Raw genomic sequence first — 23,650 nt, 5'->3', positions numbered from 1 at the left:
GCTTATTTAAACTGATACGTTACTTGGTTATGCTGGGTTTTTACAATTTTTTATATATATATATATATATATATATATATATAAAGCAAATAACTTTGGACTTTCCAGCATTCAAAATGAATCAGGTTTACATTAAAGAAAATTGAGTGCTCTGTTGTTAAACAAGTTACACTTTAAAGTCAACATGAAATGCATACACAACCCATTTCACTTCTGTAATGTGATGTATTTCCAAGTGAAACAATACCAAACAAAAACTGCTGTTCAAGAACATGATTTGTGAATTCATGGGATCACCTTCTATTATTGCTGTAATCTACATTAACAGGTATTACAGATTTTTCTCAATCGCTTTGGTTTAATTCTTGAATGAGAATTATTTTTTTCAAAACAGTAAGTTAACAATTAGTTTCTTGTTCACACCAGATTTGAATTTCTTATTCATTTAAGCAAATTGCACGTGTTTTGGCACATGGGTGCAAAAGAGTAAATACAATTGTCTACAATTTGCACAATAACTAAATGCACATGGCTTGCTGATCAAAACTGATGAGTTGATTCTCAGTGAAATTGTCATACTCTTCACAACTTCTAAAAATTCTTTCATCGTGTGAGCCATCACATGCAAAATGATCCATTCAATTATCAAAATCTGTCAGACATACAGTACATGTATATTCCATAAATATCTATGACATGGAATGTTTGTGATGTCTGCTAAATCTCTGGCCAGAACAACAAGAGCGACAGGATGTCCACCAAGAAGATGGGAACTTGTAGCTTGTGGCCATAGTGTGCCAGTACACTCACCACACACCAGCTATTTGTGGAGAGGAGCGAGTAGAGTGATACAGCCAATTAACAGATGGGGATTATTAGGAGGCCATGTTTGAGAAGGGCCTATGGTGGGATTTTTAATGGCCACAGACAGTCAGGACCTCAGTTTAACGTCTCATCCGAAAGACGGTGCCTTTTTACAGTATAGTGTCCCCATCACTATACTGAGGCATTAGGACCTACACAGACCACAGGGTGAGCACCCCCTGCTGGCCTCCCTAATACATCTTCCAGCAGCAACCTTTGTTTTCCACACTAGGTCTCCTATATATGACTTTACATGTAAGAAATTTGGACATACAAATGTGAATTTTCTATTTACATGTAACACATTGCTACAAAAATAAATGTACTGTATACATATAAATGTGCATATCCTTTTTCTGTGTACTACAGTATTGTACAGTATTGACTTTTCCCAGTAAACTTTTACCTACTGTAGAAATCGGTATCTAAAAAGCTCAGTGTGATACACAATAGCATTCAGCTAGATAAAACTGACATTCTTGTATAGTACAGTAAGCTGTCAGTGTCAACAAAAAAGTAGAACAAAAATGGGTTGACTGCCATGGTGTAAAACCATCTAAACATTTTGACCAGTATGGCTCACACGATGACAAACTTTTCATTTTGGTGGCTTTGGCCAATTTACTGATACAATAACTAGGTTCTGAAGTATGAATTAAATGTTTTGGGTGAGTTACTACATTTTGCAGACATGCAATAGAGTTGTGATGTCCCATAAAACAGTTGTGATAATTGCACTTACACCTTAGAGAATGTTAAGACTGTTTAAAAAAAAAAAAGAGCCAAAGTTATTGATAAAAACTGTAAATCACCATGTTAACTATTGGAATACATAGCTTAAAACAGCATCTAAATAGCTATTTGGCAATTGATTAACATTAATCAATATAGTCCATGTGGTCTGGTAACACTAGCCTAAAAAAAAAAGTAATTTCAAATGCAAAGCAAGTTATCACATTTCAAAGTGTATGATGACAAATTATACAAATCATTTCTTAACTACTGTGCACTAATGTATAATGCACAATACGACCAGAAACGTGTATTAAGAAAGTAAATGGGGTCCATTTTGATTTCATATTGACTTTAAGGGCGACATGATTGGCCTATATGTGTGTTTGTTAGTGGTTTTGGTTAGTTAAACTCATTTAAGATACTGAAATCTTGGCAAATCAAAGACTTCTGACAAACATTAATAACCAACATGACATGCAAAACAGAATAAAAATGTAATCAATGTGACCCATAATCTAAAAACTCTAAATTACCTCAGAAAACCTGGTCTAATTCACACAATAAATAACATTAAAAGCAATTGATCAATGAAAGGCATCAGAAAGCTTATTTACATCAGTAGGTAACTATCACGTCTCAAACTTAAAGGAATAGTTTTAGATCATTTACTCACCCTCATGTTGTTCGAACCCTTTTGACTCTCACTTTTCTGTGGAACACAAAAAGAGTTAGGCAGAGTATCAAGCTCAGTCAACATCCCCTTTATTTTATGGAAAAAAGATTCAATGAGAGTGGATGGTGACTGAGGCTAACATTCTGCCTAACTTCTCCTTTTGTGTTCCACGGAGGTAAGGAAGTCATATGGGTTTGTAACAACATGAGAATTTTAATTTTTTGACTGAGTGGACGCAAGCAGAGACCACACAAGGACTCTATATTCATGGCGTTCAAGTTTAAAAAAAGGGATTTACACTGCCTGAAATTTCCCCTTTTGATCATATCAAGGATTCAGTAAAAAATCATTTAAGACATAATAAATGTACAAGTTAATGTGGTTACAGTAGCAGTAATGGTCCATGCAGTGGAGGTCATCTTCAAACACAATGTAAAAAAACCAGAGGAAGAATCAGATACAGAATGCTGTTCACAAAATAGTATCACAAGACCCACAATGCCTTATGGGAGTCTCTTCTCCCTGTACCCAACCCTGCATGTGCTGGTCTGATGAGGTCCATGAGGGGGAACCGTGAGGAACCTAAATAACTTCTCTGCTGTTCCGAATAGCACAGCACAGGACCATGCTGAAGACCATGCCAATTATCTGTCAACACAACAGAAGGTTTTTACATATAAAGCTGCCTTAAAAACGTCTGTGGACACTTAATTCACAGTAAAAAAAAAAAAAATGATGAATGTCATTGGATAACATAATGAAGTATGAAACAAATGGCATTTATTTTAGAGTTAACTCAAGAACACTTTTCAAGCTTAACATAACATTGGTTAGATTTGGACACTTTTTCAGCAGTCAAACACTAGTGGAACATGTCCATAGTTAATGTTGGCTAGGACACCTGTGTGAACTTGAGGGGAACTGACATCATACATCTACTTAAAATCACCATGAGACCAGCTGGGTAAAAGTAACTGCAAAAATGGCTCTGAAAAGTGACGTTAGTTCTGAGAAAAGATCTTTATAATAATTTGTTTACAGATGTTACTTGGTTTGATAGTTTGTTATTTAATGGAAAAGTTCACTCCAAAATTTAAATTGTATCATAATTTACTCACCCTCATGCCATCCCAGATCTTTTTTCTGCTGAACACAAACAAATATTTTTAGAATAATATTTCAGCTCTGTAGGTCCATACAATGCAAGTGAATGGTGATCAGGCATTTAAAGCTCCAAAAAGAAGATAAAGTCAGCATAAAAGTAATCCATGAAACTCCAGTGGTTTAATCCCTGTTTTATGAAGAGATCTAATCGATTTTAGATGTGCAGGGTGCTAGATGACACTAGGAAGTGTAACCGAGCTTGATATCATGATCGCCAAGGAGACTGCTGCGAGATTTATAGTGAAAAAGTAGTAACTTTTTGGTCTGTTCTCACTCAAAACCGATTAGATCGCTTCAGACTACATGGATTAAACCACTGGAGTCTGAAGGATGTGTCATGTGTGAAGGACTTTTATGCTGCATTTATGTGCTTTTTGGAGCTTTACATTTTTGGTCACTATTTACTTGCATTATGGACCTACAAAGATGAGATATTCTTTTAAAAAATCTTTGTTTGTGTTCAGCAGAAGAAAGATAGTCAAACACATCTGTGATGGAGTAAATGAGAGAATTTTCATTTTTGTGTGAACTAACCCATTAGGGTTCATACATTTTAAAGTGTGGCTTAGTTGTCCAAATCCTTTTTAGGGCCACCGAATAAAGACAAAAAAAAAACCCACAACTGATACAGTAGAACAACTTTCAAAGTGTAACACAAATCTGTCTTACCATAACACCTGCAATGCCAATGCCAACATATCCAATGATGAGGAGTTTTTCATTGAAGAAATCATCTATAGCTTTGACACAATCCTTGGCAATAAACAAAAAGAAGAATAGTTCAGTGTGGCATTCAGGTATGGAGTGTTAAAGTTAAAATAACAAGTATGCCTATATTATAAATTAAAAAATGTCATTCAACTTGATTATAAAAATAGCCTCTATATGTACACCTTTGACTGCAAATTGTAAGAATTGTTTATTGTGGTTATTGTTATTATTAATACAATAATGTAGTTATTCAATATTGGTCTCTTATATCTCAATTTTCACAATTTTATAAAATTATTGCTTTGTGTCATGCATGACAAAACCGTAGTAAACTCATTGTTCCCAACCTGTATGACTTTCTTCCGTTGTGGCGTTTGGAAAAAAGATGCAGTGAAACTGAATAGTGACTAAGGCTACATTTCTGCCAAATATCTTTTGTGTTACTAAAATAAAAGAAACTCATACTGGTTTGGAACAACATGAGGGTGAGTAAATGATAACTTTCATTTCTGGGTGAACTATGCCTTTAGCCATTTAAACTCTGATGGTATTTTTAAAGATTTCTTGTTTCAGTGGCTTACCTAAAATGCAAGGCTTATGATTCAACAAAAAACAAGAAGGGTCAAGTGTTTGGTATCACTTTAAAGAAAACATTTCAAATGTTTTAATGATATAGATTATGATGAATTCTGAGACTCTCCATCTAAGAAACTGCTGAAAATCACAAAAATACCTGAGCCAAAAATTTACTTTTTGTCTTATTTTTCTTATTTTATATTATTTGACATCTTAGGGCGTAAATAGGTGGCTCCGAAAAAACTGCTTTTGTTTTGTTCTCTATCATGTTACCTGTAACTGAGTAAAATTTTGTGTTGATATGACAAAGCAATCAAAAGTTATAGCATTACAAAAATAATTTATCCTAGTGTCCAAAAATGTCTTTAAACAAATAAAACATAACAGTTGTACACAAGAACTAATTACACATGTTCATTAGAACTAATTACACAGCAATGACTAAAGGCATGCTCTCTCTCTCCAAAGCATGCAGGCATGAGTAACGAGATCTCATTCAGTTCCATTCTGTGTCATTTGGCCATCACTGAGTCTGTGTCATGTACTTGGCGCTATCTCCTGGTGGCCATATGTAATTACAGTGAACGATCCTCTCGCGCCATATTTGGATGACTTCCACCTCTGGTTGCAGCGATCTAAACCCTAATACTATTAGTTTAGCGTTCCATGACGCTGGACAACATACTGAATCATTTCTGATGAAGTCATCTGATCCAGGAAAGCTAACTTGTTTTTTTTTAGCCAGATCGCACATTATGTGCTGTGTAAACATTGTGCTTTGTGTGGATTATCTAATGTTCTATGGATCAGATTACGCTGTGTGTGGGCTTGTTTTAAAGATAATCGCCTCCTCTAAGTAATGTTATGTGATATTTTGCTCTGTTTATTTTTTGTGAAGATATAAGCTTAAACGTGGCATATAAGCAACACCTGTTTACATGCAATATGTATGTCAAATATATGTACTTATAGCTATTACTCACTATATTTTTGTCTGTGAGCAAAATAAATATATAGGCTGGTTGTATTCTACTCTTTGAGAGATTTCCAACATATGACACATGGCTATTTGAACAGTTTGATGTTTTTACTGATTACAATAAAATATGCAGTGCTAAATTATTAATAAATTATCAAAGAGAAACACTTCTGATTTGTCTGCAAATATCAAAGCACTTGTTCAGTTTTGATCATAATGCCTACATGCATTGTAAAGTACAGCTTTACAGTTTTAAAACAATACCTATTTTGTGGTGGCCAAGACTTTTGTTATTAATATTTTGATAATATTGTTTTTCTCGGCAGAGTAATATGCTGTATATATTACTTTTACTCTGTACAGTCTTTAGAAGCTACCTTTAAAGGCACTATATAAAAAATTACGTTTATAATTATCATTTATAATGTATAAAGTCTTTCTTATTGCTCTACTATTTCATTTCAATGGGCTACAGCTACAGTAAACAGTATATTCACATGCTATAGCTCAATGGAATTGATCTAAAGTGATCTGCTGATTAAGACCAACTGACAGTATGAACTTGACAACTCAAGCTCAATGTGACATCATCTTTTGTAGCCGATCAATGTGTCTGCCCGCCTGCTATAAATAAAATACTGGCGCCTTTGTGCCCCTCTGGGCTTATCGGATCAAGTGACTCATGGGAAATCTTGCCACTGTCTGCTTCATTACACTCTCTAAGCCCCTCTTACCTTTTCTATCCACCATTCTCTGTTCCCACCCTCCTCCCCCTTCTTTTTTTTTTTTTTTTTTTTTGTATTTTTTTTTTTTTTTTTTTTTTTAAAAGGCTGCCACCTAACGGCTTGAGTTACAACTACTCTGCATTAAAAAATTGTGAACCTAGGAGAACTACTGTACAGTATTTGTGCAGTTTAAGTGACACAATTAAATTCACTGTGAAAATGCTTCCATTTCACACTCTTTTATAATTTAATACAAAATAAAATCATTACAAAATGTTTTTTCATCAATTCAACAATTTAAGTAAAATGCTGAGAAATGTACATATTTGTAATAATTTCTAAATATTTGGCTTTTTTTTTATTTATTTTTTTACATGGACTATCAGGTCTTGAACAACTTTGAGCAACTGTTGGAGTTCATACCCTTTTAAGTGAATCCTGTCATTAAAGCAAAAGTGGGACATCAATTCTAAGAAATTCTGAAATTCATGTAAAACGTTTAATCATTTACTCAAATTATTATGCTGAAAATATAAGGCTCATTGACAAATAAGGTTGTCCCAAGGTATTAAAAATGAGAAATCTTTTAAAAATCTAGTTTAAAACACGTGTCAAGATCATAGAAATGTAGTTGGTAACACTTTACAATAAGGTTCCATTTGTTAACATTAGTTAATGCATTAGGTATCATGAACAAACAATTATTAATCTTTATTAATGTTAGTTAAAAAAAACACAATAGTTCATTGTTAGTTCATTGTGCATGAACTAATGGTAACGAACACAACTTTTGATTTATTTTAAAAATGTATTACTATGTGTTGAAATTAACATTAACTACAATTAAAAAATGCATTAAAAGTTTTGTCTATTTTTATTTCATGTTAACTAATGTTGTTAACTAATTTTGACAAATGGAACCTTATTACAAAGTGTTACCATGTAATCTTTTTGTCCATGCTGGTTTCACAAATTTTTGAAAAACTTTTATAGCATTTTCAAAAAATAAAAAAAATGTAATGACTTTAAAAATGTCATGTGGTGCAACTACCAATTAAAAGGTATTAAAATACTTTACTTGCACCTTGAATACGTGAGAGTGCACAGAACATAATCCTTCATTTAAAAAAAGTTTTCAAACATTTTTCCAGGTAAAACATTTTCTTTTCTTTTCCTTTTTTTATTTATTTATTTATTTATTTTTTTTACAAATATCATGCATTTTTGAGTCAAGAATATCATGTTTTCTTAAGGTTACTCCATATGACATGAACAAATGTTCCTTGTCCAAAGAAAAAAAAAAATAAATAAATAAATTCAAATTAGCAGATTTTTAAAAAGAAAACACAGTCATGAGGGTCTAATGGGGTCCTCTTTTTGTTTTATGTTTGTTTTTTTCTCTTTAGTCACATGACAACAAAAATGGCTACATACATGTTGGTTACACCACATGACTGATTTGGTGGACAAAAGTTTTTCAAATATGAATCATATTTAAATACAACATTGTTTTACTGCTTACATTTTTAAAGAAAATAATAATAAGATGCCAACTAATGCCAACATTTCTTTAATGAGACTTTACTTTGTTCTCCTGTCTCTGTACGGTTACACCACTTGACATTTTTACTATATGCCCTAGAAAAAATACCAAAACGACTATGAACTCAGTAATTGAAAACATGTTCATCACAGAGGAGGTGTATTCAAGTAATTGCAATCAAATGCAATCAATTGCATTTGTAATGTATTTAATTTTAATGATTTAATAGATTTGGACAAAACATGAGCATGTCATTGACCCATAAATAGTATTGAAATATTATAAAAGATTATACATTATAGCAATATAGAAGCATTTTCACTAATGGGATTGTGCAACCCACTTTATGTGGCAGATAATAAATTAAAAAAATAAGAAGAAATATTTGCATTATACATACCTTGTCATAACTGTTATCAGTGCACAATGAAGTGGGGCGAGTGAACTCAGTCCCACAACATTCAAGCTATAAAATGAAAAGTATAGAATATGGCATGAAGACACTGCCAAAATGGCCACAGATTATTTATTAGCAGAGTGTTTGCACAAGAAATGCTTGACTCACCACATTGTGATACATGGAGGTAACAATAGTAGTGTTCTCATTTTCCAAAATGGACTTATAATAGTTTTTGACATCTTTAATGATCTAGAAAAAAACATGTAAGGGCATCCATCATATCATGTTCTTAGGTGTCAGTTACTTTCATATTTATGCTTGATAAAATGTTTGATACAGCAATTAAAATACCTTATCTTTGTTCCAAATGCCAAAGACTCCAGCAGCAACCTCTGCGCCAAATATCACCAGAAGACAAGCGAAGAACTACACAATACAGAAGAGACTTCACTTTATGTGTGCAATATCTTGCTTTATGGCAATTCAACAGTATCAGCACATTGGGTTACTATAAATATTACGATTACTAACACAGAACAAATTATTGTAGAATTGTAAAAGGTCTGCATACAATTCTCCAAACGAAATGAAATTTAAGTGCTTCAATGTTGACAAAAAACATGAGTCATTGTTATTTAACTGCAATTGCCCCAAAAAGTATTGGACGTACACTTAAAGTATCAGTTTTATTACATTATTAGACAAAATGTCAAACCAGGTGGCATCTACAAATTCTTAGCCATTTTGTTGAATTTTGATCTAAATTATGAATAGTATATGTATAGTTTAAATTTGTATTGTATAACATATTTCCTCCTTTGCTTGAAAAGTGTGATTGAGCTATAAAATAAACAGTTTTTGTCTTGATACTTGGTTTTGTAATGCAATTACATTCAAACACTTTTAAGTCTTAAAAGTCCAAATATTTTTAGGGGATGCTATATTCTTGAATAAAGTGGTGTTTTTAACCACTATTCACATTATTTAGTGCCCGTGAAGGCAGCAGGTGGGGTTTGTGAAACAGTGTTTGGTGATGCATTTATTTGTTTACTGTTACATAGTTCTTACCCACCGATCCAAGAAGACATTGTGACTCCCTCACGGCCCCAAAACAGCCCAAGAACCCCACCAACATCATGATACCTCCAGCTCCGATCAAGATGTACACAGCTGTGAGGAAAACAGAGTATATGCAATGTTTGGCCTTTTCCAGTATTTAATTAAATCCATTTATAAGTCCAAACCTTTAAGATTAACTTGCAGTTTCATATATAACCAGATGAGGTCAGAACATGAACATTCACTCAGCAAGCAATTCATACTCCACTAACTCTGACAGAGAACTCATTTAGGAGTGCACATCACGATCAGACATGAGATACGAGCTAACCAATTACTGACAAGCACCATCCCTCATCAGGCATTTTTTTGTTGTTGCATAAATTCAAACGTGTTTACCATTCCCTCTTGCACTACTAATCACGCGTTGCACAAGCAATCTCAGAGACATTGGTTCTGGTCCCATGGAAACCAGGAAGTAATTGCGATTCGAAGCCTGCATTTTCAATAAAAAATTACATTTTAACTCCACTGAGGGTTAGGTTTAGGTTTGGGGGCAGAGATAATAAAATATGCATTCCCATTGACTTTATTACATAATTTACAACTTAAAATACAACTTGCCTTTGCCGCCACTCTATGGATATTTCACACCGAAACAAGAGCTCACACGTGCCCATTCATTTAGCTACACTTCCAGCTTCGGACACTGGGGGCAGTGATTTAAGTTTTGGTAAGCAAAGACCAATTTCAGATGAACTTTTGACCTCCTGTTGCCCAGTTCACAGTGTGATCATGAATGAATGAAAGTTACAGTCTTTTTAACAGGCTATAGTCAGGTTCCTCACACAAAAATATTGTAAGGCTTGAGAAGACTTGTAATATAGCGCACCAGTCATCTGGACTACATTTATGATACTTTTATGGTACTTTTTTGTCTTTGACAGAATAATTTGTTGTATGTAAAAGAGCAGCTCAGACATTATGCAAAATATGGAAGATTATATGGAATATTCCATGGAAGAAAGAAAATCATACGGGTGAGTAAATGATGACAGAATACAATTTTGGGGGAAAATATTTCTTAAAATCACTGATCTTGTTTACATAAGTATTTTCACTTCATGGCAGTTTTTGCATGTGGACCCAAGTGTACCTTAATGATGACTGAGAATGATAGCAGCTGATTCTTATTTTATAAATCTGTGTGGGCATTTCCTGACAGATGGTGAAAATCAAAATCACCCTGACGTGTTCGGTACTTTCCCACTCAATGTAAACTACATTATCACACAAAAACACAGAAGAAGCAAATGATCATTGCAATTCTAGTGTTTAGCATCATTTAGGCATGGAATTGGGGTTTTATGAGGTTCAGAACTGTATGAAATGTGCATCCTCACATAAAACCAACAACCAGAATTTGAAAGGCCACGGCTCAGCAGAAACAAACAGTCTTTGTGTATACAACACATTCAGTCACCAAAAGCTTAACCTGTGGTGCCACAAGACCCTAATCATATTCACTGTTAACTACACCGTTAATCTACTGCTCTCAGAACAGATCTCCAAAAGCATTACCTGCAACAGTCCATGCAACATCCTACAAAATCTAGGGCCTGGAAAACAAACAGAAAATAGTCTGTTTTTAATAAAACTACATGGGTGAATCTCAAGAAAATGTGTCCTGGTCACATTTCATCCCAAAATCAAAAGAAAATAAATAAATAAATAAATAAGATTTGTATTTTGCAGAAAGATCATAAAGCCTATATTTAGGACAATTAACAGGGTTCCCACCCTATTTGACCAATTCATTTCCATGACTTTTCCATGATTATTAAAACGCATTTTTATAATTAATCATTTAGACCAATTTGTGAAGCAACTGACTGAATTGAAAATAACTGACTCAAAAGAATGATTCACTGACAAATCAGCAGGTCACTATGGCTTGGAAGCAAGTTTTACTCTAGGTGAGAAAAATATTTAGCCAACTAAATATTTTAGACCAGAGAAAAGCTAGAAAAAAATTCACTACAGAAATTAAGGTTTCACTATAGAAACCCCATAGTTCTGTGGTTTATAGTTTCAGCACTGAGGCCATTAATATGCGAGTGTACTCCTAAAAGTTGATAAAAAATTAACTTTTAGCAGATGTATGCATTTATAATTGATAGTCTTTCTATTTTTGGAAAAATGGACCAAAAATATGAATGACTTATCTTGCACTCAAGGGTGTATCCAAGCTGTTGTCCAATCAAACGCTCTCTAGAATGAGAATGTCCCTCCCACTAATAACACATGCGTTGACTAGCAGTAGAAAGAGGCAAATCATAGTTCCAATTCTGTGATGTAAACTTAAGGCTAATGGCAACAAAAAAAAAAAGGGGGATGAGCCATATCTGCTTTTGCCCATTTTAAAAAGTTTTTTAGTATCTGTTTTTTTTAGTATCTGTTTTACTCTTGAGTAGGGATGCACCAGTGTATCGGCTTGCGATATATATCGGCCAATTATTAAGCAAATTAAAACCATCTGCATATCGGTTATAAACGTGAAAATGCAGATATGAAAAACTGATGATTTATTTATAATTAATAGTAGCACACTTTGTAAAAACTCAATCAATTCCAATGCACAATCAAGAAATAATAATAGCCACACTATGTAGAAGAGTTGGCACTCCTAAGAACATGTAATTTTTCATTATTATTCTTTCTCGTTCTCACGTTAATGTAGAAAAAATGCCATAAATGGACGTGAAAGTTGTGAAACTTACCTACAGGCTACATGATGAGGGAAACCATTCAAAACATTAAAACGAAATATCGGTAATGTTATCGGTCTACAGTTTTTATTGGCCAAAAATGTTCATATTGGTGCATCCCTACTTTTGAGTTTGCTTGTAATTCTCATTATTCTCAAATCAAATTTTATGATGACTCTCATTAGATTCTGTTTACTGTAAAAAAAAAAAAAAACTGATTTAAACAATGTTATTTTATATTTAATTCTGTATACATTGAAGGCAGTACAAGAAATACTACCATAATGACTATATTCACTTACTGAGCACTTTATTAAGAACACCTGTACACCTGCTTATTCATGCGATTATCTAATGCGCCACTCATGTGGCAGCAGTGCAATGCATTAAATCATGCAGATATGGGTCAGGAGCTTCAGTTAATGTTCACATCAACCATCTGAATAGGGAAAAATGGGATCTGGATGTGTTCTTAACATTAAACCTGAATTACATAAGAGTTTTCACAATTATTGAACACACTGCATTCAATATCTTATTTTAGACATTCATGTTTAGCAGATCTTACTGGTCTTGTTATCATTCTCCTCTTCTGGCCAATTAACTCACCATGGCAACAATTCAGTCACCCCAGACACAGGGCACTAACAGCTTGAGACTGTTGTTGCTAGGATGGCGCAATCTCCCTCACGGCCAAATATGCTCTCTTGCCACCATCTCTGCACCACTTTAGACAAGCTAGGATCATACTAATTAATGACAAAAGATAAACAACACTGAAATCCAAAGGACTGGTGTAGCTAAATGCAACTAAATATGGTATCTGCTATTTCTGCCTCACAACTGGGCCTAACAAATGAAGACATAAGGGGACAGTTCACCCAGAAAATGAAAATTCTTTGGTGTTTCTCTGTGACCGTCCAATGTTTCATTTTACATTTCAGAAATGGCTCCAAAGACATTTCATAATAAAAAAGGCCACTATGCTTGCAAATAACAGCCAAATAGCACAGCACTGAAGCTTTTGCCATGGTTCTATGTGAGCTGAAGGAAGACAAGAGGCACAATATACTATAACTAATCCCAGAGGGAGAAAATAAGATGTTGTTTTCCTAAGACAGGACAAAGGAGATTTGACATGAGTCCTCTGAGAGTTCAAAATACTGAAAACACCCCCGCCCCCACCACCACTCCTCTTCACTTCCTTATTGCCAAATGATGGAAAACATGCCTGCAGAAGCAGTCACCATCGTATATAAACATCCCTCCTTCTCTTCTTATACTATAAACACTCAACATCTTTAAATTGACAGAAAGATTCTATTAAAGGCAGGCCTTATTATAGTCAATTTGAAAATAAACATGCAACAGAGATTTATCAATGATGTAAATGAAAATATGAAGAGCTAAGACATGAGTAATAGACAACCTTAGCTCATCTTCAACAATCTCAGTGTTTACTGAAAGATCCGCCTTTTGCCATTCCTTTGAGTTTATTATAAAACAGATAGTTCCGTTCCTGGATGCAGACTGATCCAACAAGTTCACATGGGAAATCGACATGTTGCTTCCGAAAGTTATGTACCCTGAAATCAACCCCATTATGTTGAATTGCTGACAAACGGCATCCCCTATCAGACATTTTTTCATGAATTCGAACGTGATAACATTTCCATTTAGGCCTAGCGCTACTGATAGCATATTGTGCGAACAGCCTCAGAGACACAGGTTTTGGTGTCGTGGAAACCAGGATGTAATCGTGTTCACGTAAACAATGGTGAGCGTGATCCTCAGGTTGCATTTTCTCTGTAAAATCAGATTTTTACTTCACTGACGCTTAGGTTTAGGGTTGGGGTTAAGGGGTAGAGTTAATACATTATGCATTCCTGTTGACTGTATTACATAATTTACAACAAAATATACAGCTTGCTTCTGGCGCCACTCTGTGGATATTTCCCCCAGAAACTGGAGCTGACACGTGCCCATCAAGAAGCTCTAAAATACTTGGAGCTATCAGTTAACATTCCCAATCTTGGCCCCAGTTGCCATGTGACTTGCTATGTAGCCACAGAAAAAAGATGTCCTCATGAAGCTCGTAACACAAAGTGCATGCGGTAATGGTAGACTACAGTAATGTGAGTGTGGCATGGGTGATCAAATTAGGCAAAAAAATAATAAAAGAAAATAACTATAAATAAATTACCAAGACCAGAATTTTACACCAGACCCTGAAGTGACGATTAGCACAATTAAAAGTCTTAAAAATGGCATCATTCCAGATTGATGTACCATGAATTATGCATTTCAAATGAATTCACAATTATATAGATGTACACATTGCTATACTCAATATTGTATAAATAACTATGACACAATACTGCAAAATCAAAAGCTCCCGTTTGTTTGTTAGATTACTCAGGCTATCAAATACATAAGATATGCACATGGAGTGCAGGAAACAGTTACCTTATCGATTAAATGACAGCTTCTAGCTAAACAACTCATACAACAGCATTTAAATAAAAGCTCACAGAGGGGAATTTTGTCATGATACCTCAAATACTGTGTTGGACCAGAATAGTTTTTTTTTTTTTTTTTTTGCTAAATTCTCTATTGTTTCCTGTTTTTGTGTCCATGCACCTGTCACTGCTACAGTAAACGGGCTTCTTAGCACATAGGTGTTTGCCAACTGATATTCTTCTGTTTCTGAGTAGAGCCTGTTTGTTCCATGTTTAAGCATTTTACCAGGAAATACTTGTTATTTCATAGTGTATAAGTGATTTCTTCACACTGCAGAGCTTCTATCACTTATGCTTTCTGTTCTGCTGATAAGACGTCATTGAGAAAGCAAAAAGTCTTTATTTTTTATTTTTATGCTTTCATATTAAAATTTTATTAATTGAGTTGCTATCAGTTTTATTGTATCATGTTTTCACTTGCTTTAACACATTTAATACAGTACAAAATAACAACACTAGGGATGCACTGATATGAACTAATATTTTTGGCCGGTACCAATACCCATTTAACAAAAAACTATTGTCTGATACTGATGCTGATACAGATATTTTGCCACTTACCTTATTTTGTCATCAGATCACTGTTTTGCTCAGGAATCATGTTTTCAAAAGATACAAAGAGGAACAAAAGTTTTTTTTTCTCTCTGTTCTAACAATATATAATTTCAAATGAACATGGACTGGATCTGGTGAACACATGACAGGCCAAAATTTTGAAGAGAGCCACAATAAAAGATAAATAGAAGATAAAAAGATTAAAAAATATTGAAAAATAACTAAATATCAAAGCATGATGATTGATGCAAAAAAATACAAATAAATGTGTACTTTTTTGCACTTCTGTTTTCAAAACGTGTTTTAAATGTTTGTATTGTTTATAGTAGAACATCACAAATTCATATTATGCATATGTTGGGCAATTCCATGGAAATGTCAACCACAGCATAAACGCCCTTTTAAGGATTATTGTGGTGTAATGGATAATGTAAAATGCCATACACATCGCTAGAGGGCGCCGCTTGCTAACATAATGCTGACTTTATTAATTGCACAACACCATTTTGTGATTTAAATCTTACCTCAATCAATCATGCAGCCTTAATGGACACCATACCAATTATAGTTTGCTGGTTTCAAAGCGTTTTGGATGGATTTACCTCATCATGTATAGGTACGTGCTGCTTTCACAACTGTCACGTCTGTAACAATGGTTTTTCCTCATTTATGTGAGAACGAGAATTATTATAAATTAAATATTATATGTTTTAAGGAGTGCCAACCCTTCTACATTCTGTTGCTGTCATTATTTCTGGATTGTACATTTGAATTCAAAGAGTTTTTTACAAAGTGTGTTGATAATTAATTATAAATGTACCATCGTTTTTTTCAAATCAGCGTTTTTAAGCTTAAAACAGATTTGCCGATGGTTTTAATTTGGTCAATAACTGGCCGATAAAAATCAGCGGACTATACATCGGTTCATCCCTAAACTAAAAAAACACTGGGAAAAGCTTAATGTTAAATGTTAAGTGTTTATTTATTTAAAGCTAAAATAATTTCAGTTTATTGTGGAGGGGCAAGACATTCATTGGTTGACTTTTCCTATCTTAAAGACCAGAAACTAGTTTTGCAAATTGCAAAAGACCAATGAGGTGTGTGAAGACACCAGTTTTCCATCCTACCGCAGCTCACCAACGGGCTCCTCTGGGTACTAAACCAGGGCTGAAGGGGAAATAACCTTTTTATAATTCACTGACACCAGTTTCATGTCCTCTCCTGTGAGAAATCAGCTTTAGCCATTAGTAGGAACTATCAGTGTCTCTGCTCATTCATCATGGCTAAAACCAATATTAGATGCACATTTACTGAGGCCATTAGGGTTCCATAATGCATATGGGGAAATTTCAGCCTGAAATTACTTTTGGAGCACAGTGCACTGTTAATTTTAGGTGCTGATGCTGTGTCTATGTATAAAACTGCAAAGTATGAGTTTATGTGGTTGTAATTAATAATGTAGATGCATAATGACAAAATTAACATATTCAATCACATAAAAAGAAGCATTACAAACAAGTAAAATTTGGAGACGGCATGACCATTGACTTCCCACAGTCAATTCACTGACACTATGATTTATATTGCATAAAAAAAAACTGGCAAGCGTCTAATCTGATTGGCTGGCTTTATAACTTCCGGGAGTCAGGGTGCACACGTTTATCTGTCCACAAATATTTTGCTTTGTTTTCTGTAAAATAATCAGTACTAATTACTTTTTGACTGACAGAAATATATGTGCAAAATTACAAATTATATACATATTTTCGTATTTTTTGGCTATTTGATGCATTCTGTCACGAACCAACACTGTTGTACAATTTATTACACGTTGGTCCATTATTTTGATATCAACTATTTCAGATCAACCTGGCCCTAAATGGCACATAAAAACAAAGCAAATTGTGATTGGTCACTTAAGATTTCAGTCAGACGTCTCTGTCTAAGTGGGCGGCTCTTGGCCAAAACAGGATGCAAAGTAAGACTTTATGCCAAGAGTCAAAAGTCTGGATTTGTAGAGACTATAATTTGGTTTATGTTTATGAATCCAACCTAAACTGTTGTGTAAACATTGCTGCAGGCTTTAACTGATGACTCACCAATGAAGAAATTTTCAGGGGCATCATTTTCGCCTAGGAGGGAGGTCGTGTCTGGGTCAAACCTCAGCCATAATCCAACCGCCAACACAAGTGAGCCTGACAACTGGAAACAAGAGTAATACAGTAACTAAAAAACATAAGGGTGAATAAATGACAGAATTTCCATTTTTGGGTTAACCATCCCTTTAACAAGAGGAAAATGCTCTTTCTGTGACTTTTGCTGGTTTACTCTGTAACTTGTCATTGATTTAACATTCTGGAATAGGTTTATTTAAGTACAAACACAACAAGTGTTGAGTTTGAGAACAGGATACTTTGTAATTTGCCCATCAGCATAATCTGAGGGATAACATTGATGGAAATAGTTCATTGATTGAAATTCTGCAAGATACAAATCTGCTGTGATGTAAGGATACCAGTAGTTAAGTCTATTTACCTTTTGTTGTCTTTATTTTTTCAATGGAACACAAAAAAAAAAAAAAAAAAAAAAAAAAGATTTTAAAGGGATAGTACACACACAAAAAAAATTTCTCATCATTTACTCAACCTCATGCCATACCAGATGTGTATGACTTTCTTTCTTCTGCTGAACACAAACAAAGATTTTTAGAAAAATATCTCCGCTCTGAAGGTCCATACAATGCAAGTGAATTGTGGCCAGAACTTTGAAGGTCCAAAAAGCACATAAAAGCCGCATAAAAGTAATCCATACGACTCAAGTGGTTAAATCCATATCTTCAGAAGCGATATGATAGGTGTGGGTGAGAAAGAGGTCAATATTTAAGACCTTCTATATTTAATTTCTCCTCCCTGCCCAGTTGGTGGTGATATGCACAAAGAATGCAAACCTCCAAAAACAAAAGAAGAACGTAATAGTGAAATGGAGATTTATAGTAAAAAAGGACTTACATTTTGATCTGTTTCTTACCCACACCTATAATATCGCTTCTGAAGATATGGGTTTAACCTCTGGAGTCGTATGGATTACTTTTATGCTGTTTTATGCTTTTTGGATGCTCAAAATTCTGGCCACCATTCACTTGCATTGTATGGACCTACAGATATGAGACATTCTTCTAAAAATCATCATTTGTGTTCAGCAGAAGAATGAAAGTCAGACACATCTGGGATGGCATGAGGGTAAGTAAATAATGAGAGAATTTTCATTTTTGGGTGAACTATCCCTTAAAGCAGAATGTTATAGGGACTGACAACCTCATTCACCATTTAATTTTATTGCATCTTTTTTCCATACATTAAAAGTGAATGGTGACTGAGACTGATATCTGCCTAAAATCTATTTTTGTGTTAAATGGATCAAAGATGTTAACAATTCCAATGGAAAAGACAGAATTTACAGTTATCGTTGTACTACCCTGGCCCCTCTCTTTGCTACTCTTGCAAATCTGTAGCTTGTGTCCACAATTTGATTTACCCTTTGAAATTCTCAGTGAAGAACATAAATTATGGGGAAAGTTCGTAATTCCCCCCCCCCCAGTGTAGTGTTTACATGTCTTTCAAAATAAAAGTCCCACACCGACGAACAACTTTTGAAATTAATACGAACATGAATTACAGTGTAAAATAAAATATTTTACAACACAGATTATTTTAAGATATACCAAAACATGGCGAAATTAACTTTATTTTCATATACTTTTTACAAAAAAATACAAATAATTGAACATGTATTTCAATATCTACTATATAGCTAATATTAAAAGAATGGTATATTAAACAGTCTGTCTGCAAGTCAGAACAAAAGACAACTATGTTTGTGATCTCTGGGCTAGATGGTCCTTTTTTATTCCAATTAACGTCAGTTTATTTGGGCGTTTGCTGGTTTGGATGTTCCGCGTACTCTGATGACGTCATCATAGGATTATCGTATCGCATATCGCATATTCCAAGAACTTATCACATTTTTCCTCCATGTCATGCAGCCCTTATCACTATTGGCACTGATCTCTTCAACTTGCCATGCCTGTGATCAACAGGCATGGCAGGCTGTGCCAGTCTGGCAAGCTTAGATCCCCTTAGATCCACCCTATGCCAGGATACCATCCCTCCCCATGTAACACCAGGACATACAACTGCACAGGACAGCGACCCACTTCTTTTATGTCTGCCACTCGCAAAGACAAAGGCCTTGCTGTCCAGCAGAGTGAGACCATTCTACAGATAACCAATGACTGAAGCCACTGTGACCTACATTACATTGTTCTTACAATAAGCATTTAAGCCAATCTAATGGGACCATTAGCGCAATAACAAAATCACTATGTAATGACGAGTGGGAGGAGCTACGTGCGGTCTTCGAGTGGTTCCTATGACTTTTGTGTTGTTTTGAGCACCATTATTAGGAGTACGCAAGATGTGTTATTGAAGAAGATCGACTTCAAAACAACTACTTTTACTTTAGATGCATGATTCTTTTGATAGGATTAATAAAACAGGCAATAAAATGCAGGCAATTGAATTATTAGTGGGTCTTGCCAAGGCAGTCAGCCTTACCAATTTCACCTGGAAAGTAACCAGAAAGTCTCCTCACCCAGCAATCACCCAGAACACCCTAGCATCATGCTGGGCTGCGTTTCCCAAAAGAATCGCAAGCTTAAGTTGATCCTAGAGACCATTGGTGCCAAGGGTTTCTACGATCTACTTAGGCTTACAATGCTTTTGGGAAATGCAACCAGTTGGGGCAAACACCACAAAAAATAAAAAATAAGTTAAAATCTATTCTTCATCTAATGATACCCCTTTAGTGTGGTGACTATAAGATCTGTTGGCCCACACCTTTAAAATGACTATTTTAAAGGTACACACACATATGCAACAAATTTTTAGCTAGCAAAATACAAGGATATACAAAGATATTTTATCATTTAGGCAGTGATACATTTAAATGTTTATCAAACAAATAATAAAAGACATTGTAAAAGAGAGACCATAAAATAATGATAAAACAGTTCCACCTTAAAAGGCATGCTGTATCATTAACCTGCCTACAGTATCAGTATCAATCTCTCCACGTTTGCATGTGACAAAAACCTGACTCATTGGGAATATGGTCTTGTCTTTGAAGAAATGATAACCTTATCATCTGGGAAAAAAAGTCTCAATGCATCCTTTTGAATTCAATGCAACCTAGTGAATAGATTAGTGCTGAATACCGCACAAAGGTGTGGTACACTTTTAATAGTACCTGAAGGCTAGCTTTGAAGGTTTGCCCCTTCAGTGTGTTTTTATTTTATCTTGAAAATAAAGGGTTGCCCATGCACACAAGAACTCTGCAAAGGAATTTCAAAGCCACTTATGATGGATTATGTACTTTGTTTATCACTTACATAAAGTAAATTAGCAAGTAAAAGGATCCTGCTGGTACAAATGGACAAATGGAATTGGACAGTCTTTCTAAGACTTTACCTAAGAAAGTCACATTATAATGTCAAATGATTCCTGAATAAACAAGTTTTATTGACCCTTCACTAAGCTCCACCCTCCTTGGTTACCGCTGCTCCCTCTGACAAGATTTGCAGAACTTCCCGTAGTAATAAATAGGAGATTGCTGTGTACTTCGTGGTTTTTGGCTAAATATTTCCATAAACTGAATTCATAATATTCTTACGTGGGCTGGAATGATGAGTGACATTTTAAAGTATATTTATCTGATGTTTTTTTTTGTAAAATAAAATTTAAAACTGTGGAGACTGTGAATTAGAATTGAGGTAAACGATTATCATAGTCACTTGAAAAGAGAAAAGCGTCATTTGATGGCGATTACACACCTGATAACATTAGTGGAAGTGAAGAGAACTGCTTGTAATGTATCATAACACACTCACTATGATGCTGTGAACTCTTTATTTACTATTGCCAAGACCTGAATCAGTACTATGCATAACTGAATTAATGTTAATTTATTAGCTTTTCTTTACCTTGGAGCAAATGTATGTGTTCTTGCAGATGTTATACATGTTCATATGGGAATGAGGGCAGACACAGTTTAATCCATAGCATGCTCTTCTCAAGATTTATTTAAAGATAAAAAAAAAAAAATCACTCATTCAATCTGAAATCAATGTTCAAACATGACAACGACTGGTCATGAGACATGAGAACCAATGATGTTTGACATCAAAGTGTGGATAAAATTTGAGAATAGCAAGGGGAAATGTTTTCAGCAAATGGATCGTTGACAAATAGATTGTACGAATTCATAAAAATTAGAAATCTTTTAAAAATCTAGTTTAAAACACGTGAAACGTTCTTATAAATTTAATCTTTGTGTCCACGTAGCATTTTCTACAAAAAATTACATTTATTTAAAAATGTCAGGTGGTGTTACCATCAAGTAAAATGTAATAAAATACTTTCCTTGCACCTTGAACAAATGTGAGTGTGCACAAATATGAATTTTTAGTCTTGAATATCAAGAAGTTTTCTTAGGGTTACTCCATATGACCTGAACAAAATGTGCCTTTTCATAAAAAATTCAAGACAGAAGTTTTTCAAATATTAATAATATTTTAAAACAAAATTGTTTCACTGCTTATTTTTTAAAGAAATAATAAAAGATTCTTCTGCACTACACATGCCAACATTTCTTTTTTCAAGAATTTCAGGTTTTAATGAGGCTTTGATTTTTTTTATTTTTATGTCTAATGAAAGTTACACCACATGACATTTTATTACTTTACAGTAAGCCCAAGAAAAGATATCCAAATGACTTTGAACTCAGTAAATGAAAGCATGTTTATCATATATCCCGTTTCTGCCTGGTATTAAGAAGTATATCGGGTTATCCGATGACAAGTGTTCAGCGCTAAATAAAGGTGGAAATATTGCATTTGTGCTTCAATCAATGATTAATGCATCTGGGAGAAATAGTGCAATGTTTTATATCCACTTTCTTTGTCTTTTATATCTTTTTTTGCAGTTTATTATCATGCAGTAACACACCGACATAGTGATTGATGTATTTCATCATGAAATCAGAGACCCTCCCCTCGAAATCCAGACACAAGTGGTCACAAGGGACACGTGGTTATACCAACTGGAAAAGGGGCCATAATAAAGTGCATTCAAGTCATTGTTTTCTGTGAATTGTATGTTTAATATATTTTTGAGTAAATAATAGATCCTGACCAAAAAATAAATAAAATAAAAAAATACAATAAAAATGAGTGTCACGTCATTTACACAAATAACGACTTTAATTTTGATCTTTTCATCACACAAAGTTGCCGTATGTCTTCAGAAGACTTGGAATATAATGCACAAATTGTATGGAGTACTTTCATGACATTTTTATGGTGCTTTTTTTTTTCTTTTTTTAGCTTAATAATAATACAGTTTTTTTCTAAATGGAAAAGAGCAGCTTCTGAAATCATGCAAAATATGGAAGATTATACAAAATGTTCCATGAAAGAAAGAGAGTCATACAGATTTGGAACGACATGAGGGTGACTATATAATGACAGTTTTCGTTTTGGGGTGAACTATCCCTTTAAATATACGCCATTCTCAGTTTGTGGGGGTGTTCTAAAAAAGCTAATGTAGGAGACACAAAAACAAATGGGGTCGCCATCTAAACAAAATAATTGAGAGACCGTTTTCCTGAGACACATAGTCTCAAGGCTTGGTCAAGTTTGCGTTAACTCACTAAGGGATTGTCACACTTGCTATATACAGTATACCAATATTGGAATCTATTTATGACGACTAAAAATCTACATGTTCCTATGATGCCCAAAAATGTTATCTAGGTAGGCAGTTCACTAGGATTTGAGACGCAGCCTACATCTGTCACAGACAACACGACAAACATCGGTAGTTTGGCGTTGTTGTTAGTTAGGGAGTCCCCACAGAAAACTAAACCATGCCAACTTAAAACACATTTTTGTGCCAAGGTAGGAAAAACATCATACAGATGTTGGCCAGCAAAGCATGTGACATCATCACGCATTTATTTGGCAATGCATATATGTTACTTTCAAATAAATGGTCGCACTTACCCAGAATATGAAGTTGAAGACAAAAAGCAGGTATTTCACGCATTTCATGCCGCCTTGCACTTTGCCCATCCTGCCTGTTGTTTCGTTCCGCGCGTTCGCCGTTTCGAATAAAATGTTTGCGTAAATTTGCAGAGATGTAGGTCAGTAAATAATATTTTAGCAGAATTCGCAGACGGACCGCTAACAACAGCGCTGTTTGCTTGAACAGTTTGCCGAGTGAGCGATCACAGATCAGCACCGCCCATTGGACCAGAAGGAAACGA

At 34.5% G+C, this 23,650-nt stretch overlaps 1 protein-coding gene across 1 annotated transcript; it reads right to left on the bottom strand.

The window, feature by feature from the left end:
* Window positions 1–37: 37 nt before the first annotated feature.
* tspan2a (tetraspanin 2a) lies at window positions 38–23,650 on the bottom strand. Its single transcript, XM_051706511.1, has 8 exons — window positions 23,388–23,650; window positions 17,371–17,473; window positions 9,443–9,540; window positions 8,722–8,796; window positions 8,536–8,619; window positions 8,371–8,436; window positions 4,106–4,189; window positions 38–2,920 (listed from the first exon to the last, which is right to left on the bottom strand). Exons 1-8 carry the CDS (start codon window positions 23,454–23,456, stop codon window positions 2,855–2,857), a joined length of 645 nt encoding a protein of 214 aa, XP_051562471.1. The 5' UTR covers window positions 23,457–23,650; the 3' UTR covers window positions 38–2,854.

Source organism: Myxocyprinus asiaticus, chromosome 9 (genome assembly GCF_019703515.2).
Source record: "Myxocyprinus asiaticus isolate MX2 ecotype Aquarium Trade chromosome 9, UBuf_Myxa_2, whole genome shotgun sequence".
NCBI classification, from domain to species: Eukaryota; Metazoa; Chordata; class Actinopteri; order Cypriniformes; family Catostomidae; genus Myxocyprinus; species Myxocyprinus asiaticus.
This window is presented reverse-complemented; position numbering and strand designations above follow the sequence as displayed.

Coding starts and splice junctions, on each gene's coding strand:
- tspan2a (XM_051706511.1), bottom strand. CDS start 23,456: ATGGGCAAAGTGCAAGGCGGCATGAAATGCGTGAAATACCTGCTTTTT. Junction 9,541..17,370: donor CCCTGAAAATTTCTTCATTG/GTGAGTCATCAG, acceptor TTTTCCTCACAG/CTGTGTACATCTTGATCGGA. Junction 4,190..8,370: donor CTGATAACAGTTATGACAAG/GTATGTATAATG, acceptor TTTATTGCCAAG/GATTGTGTCAAAGCTATAGA.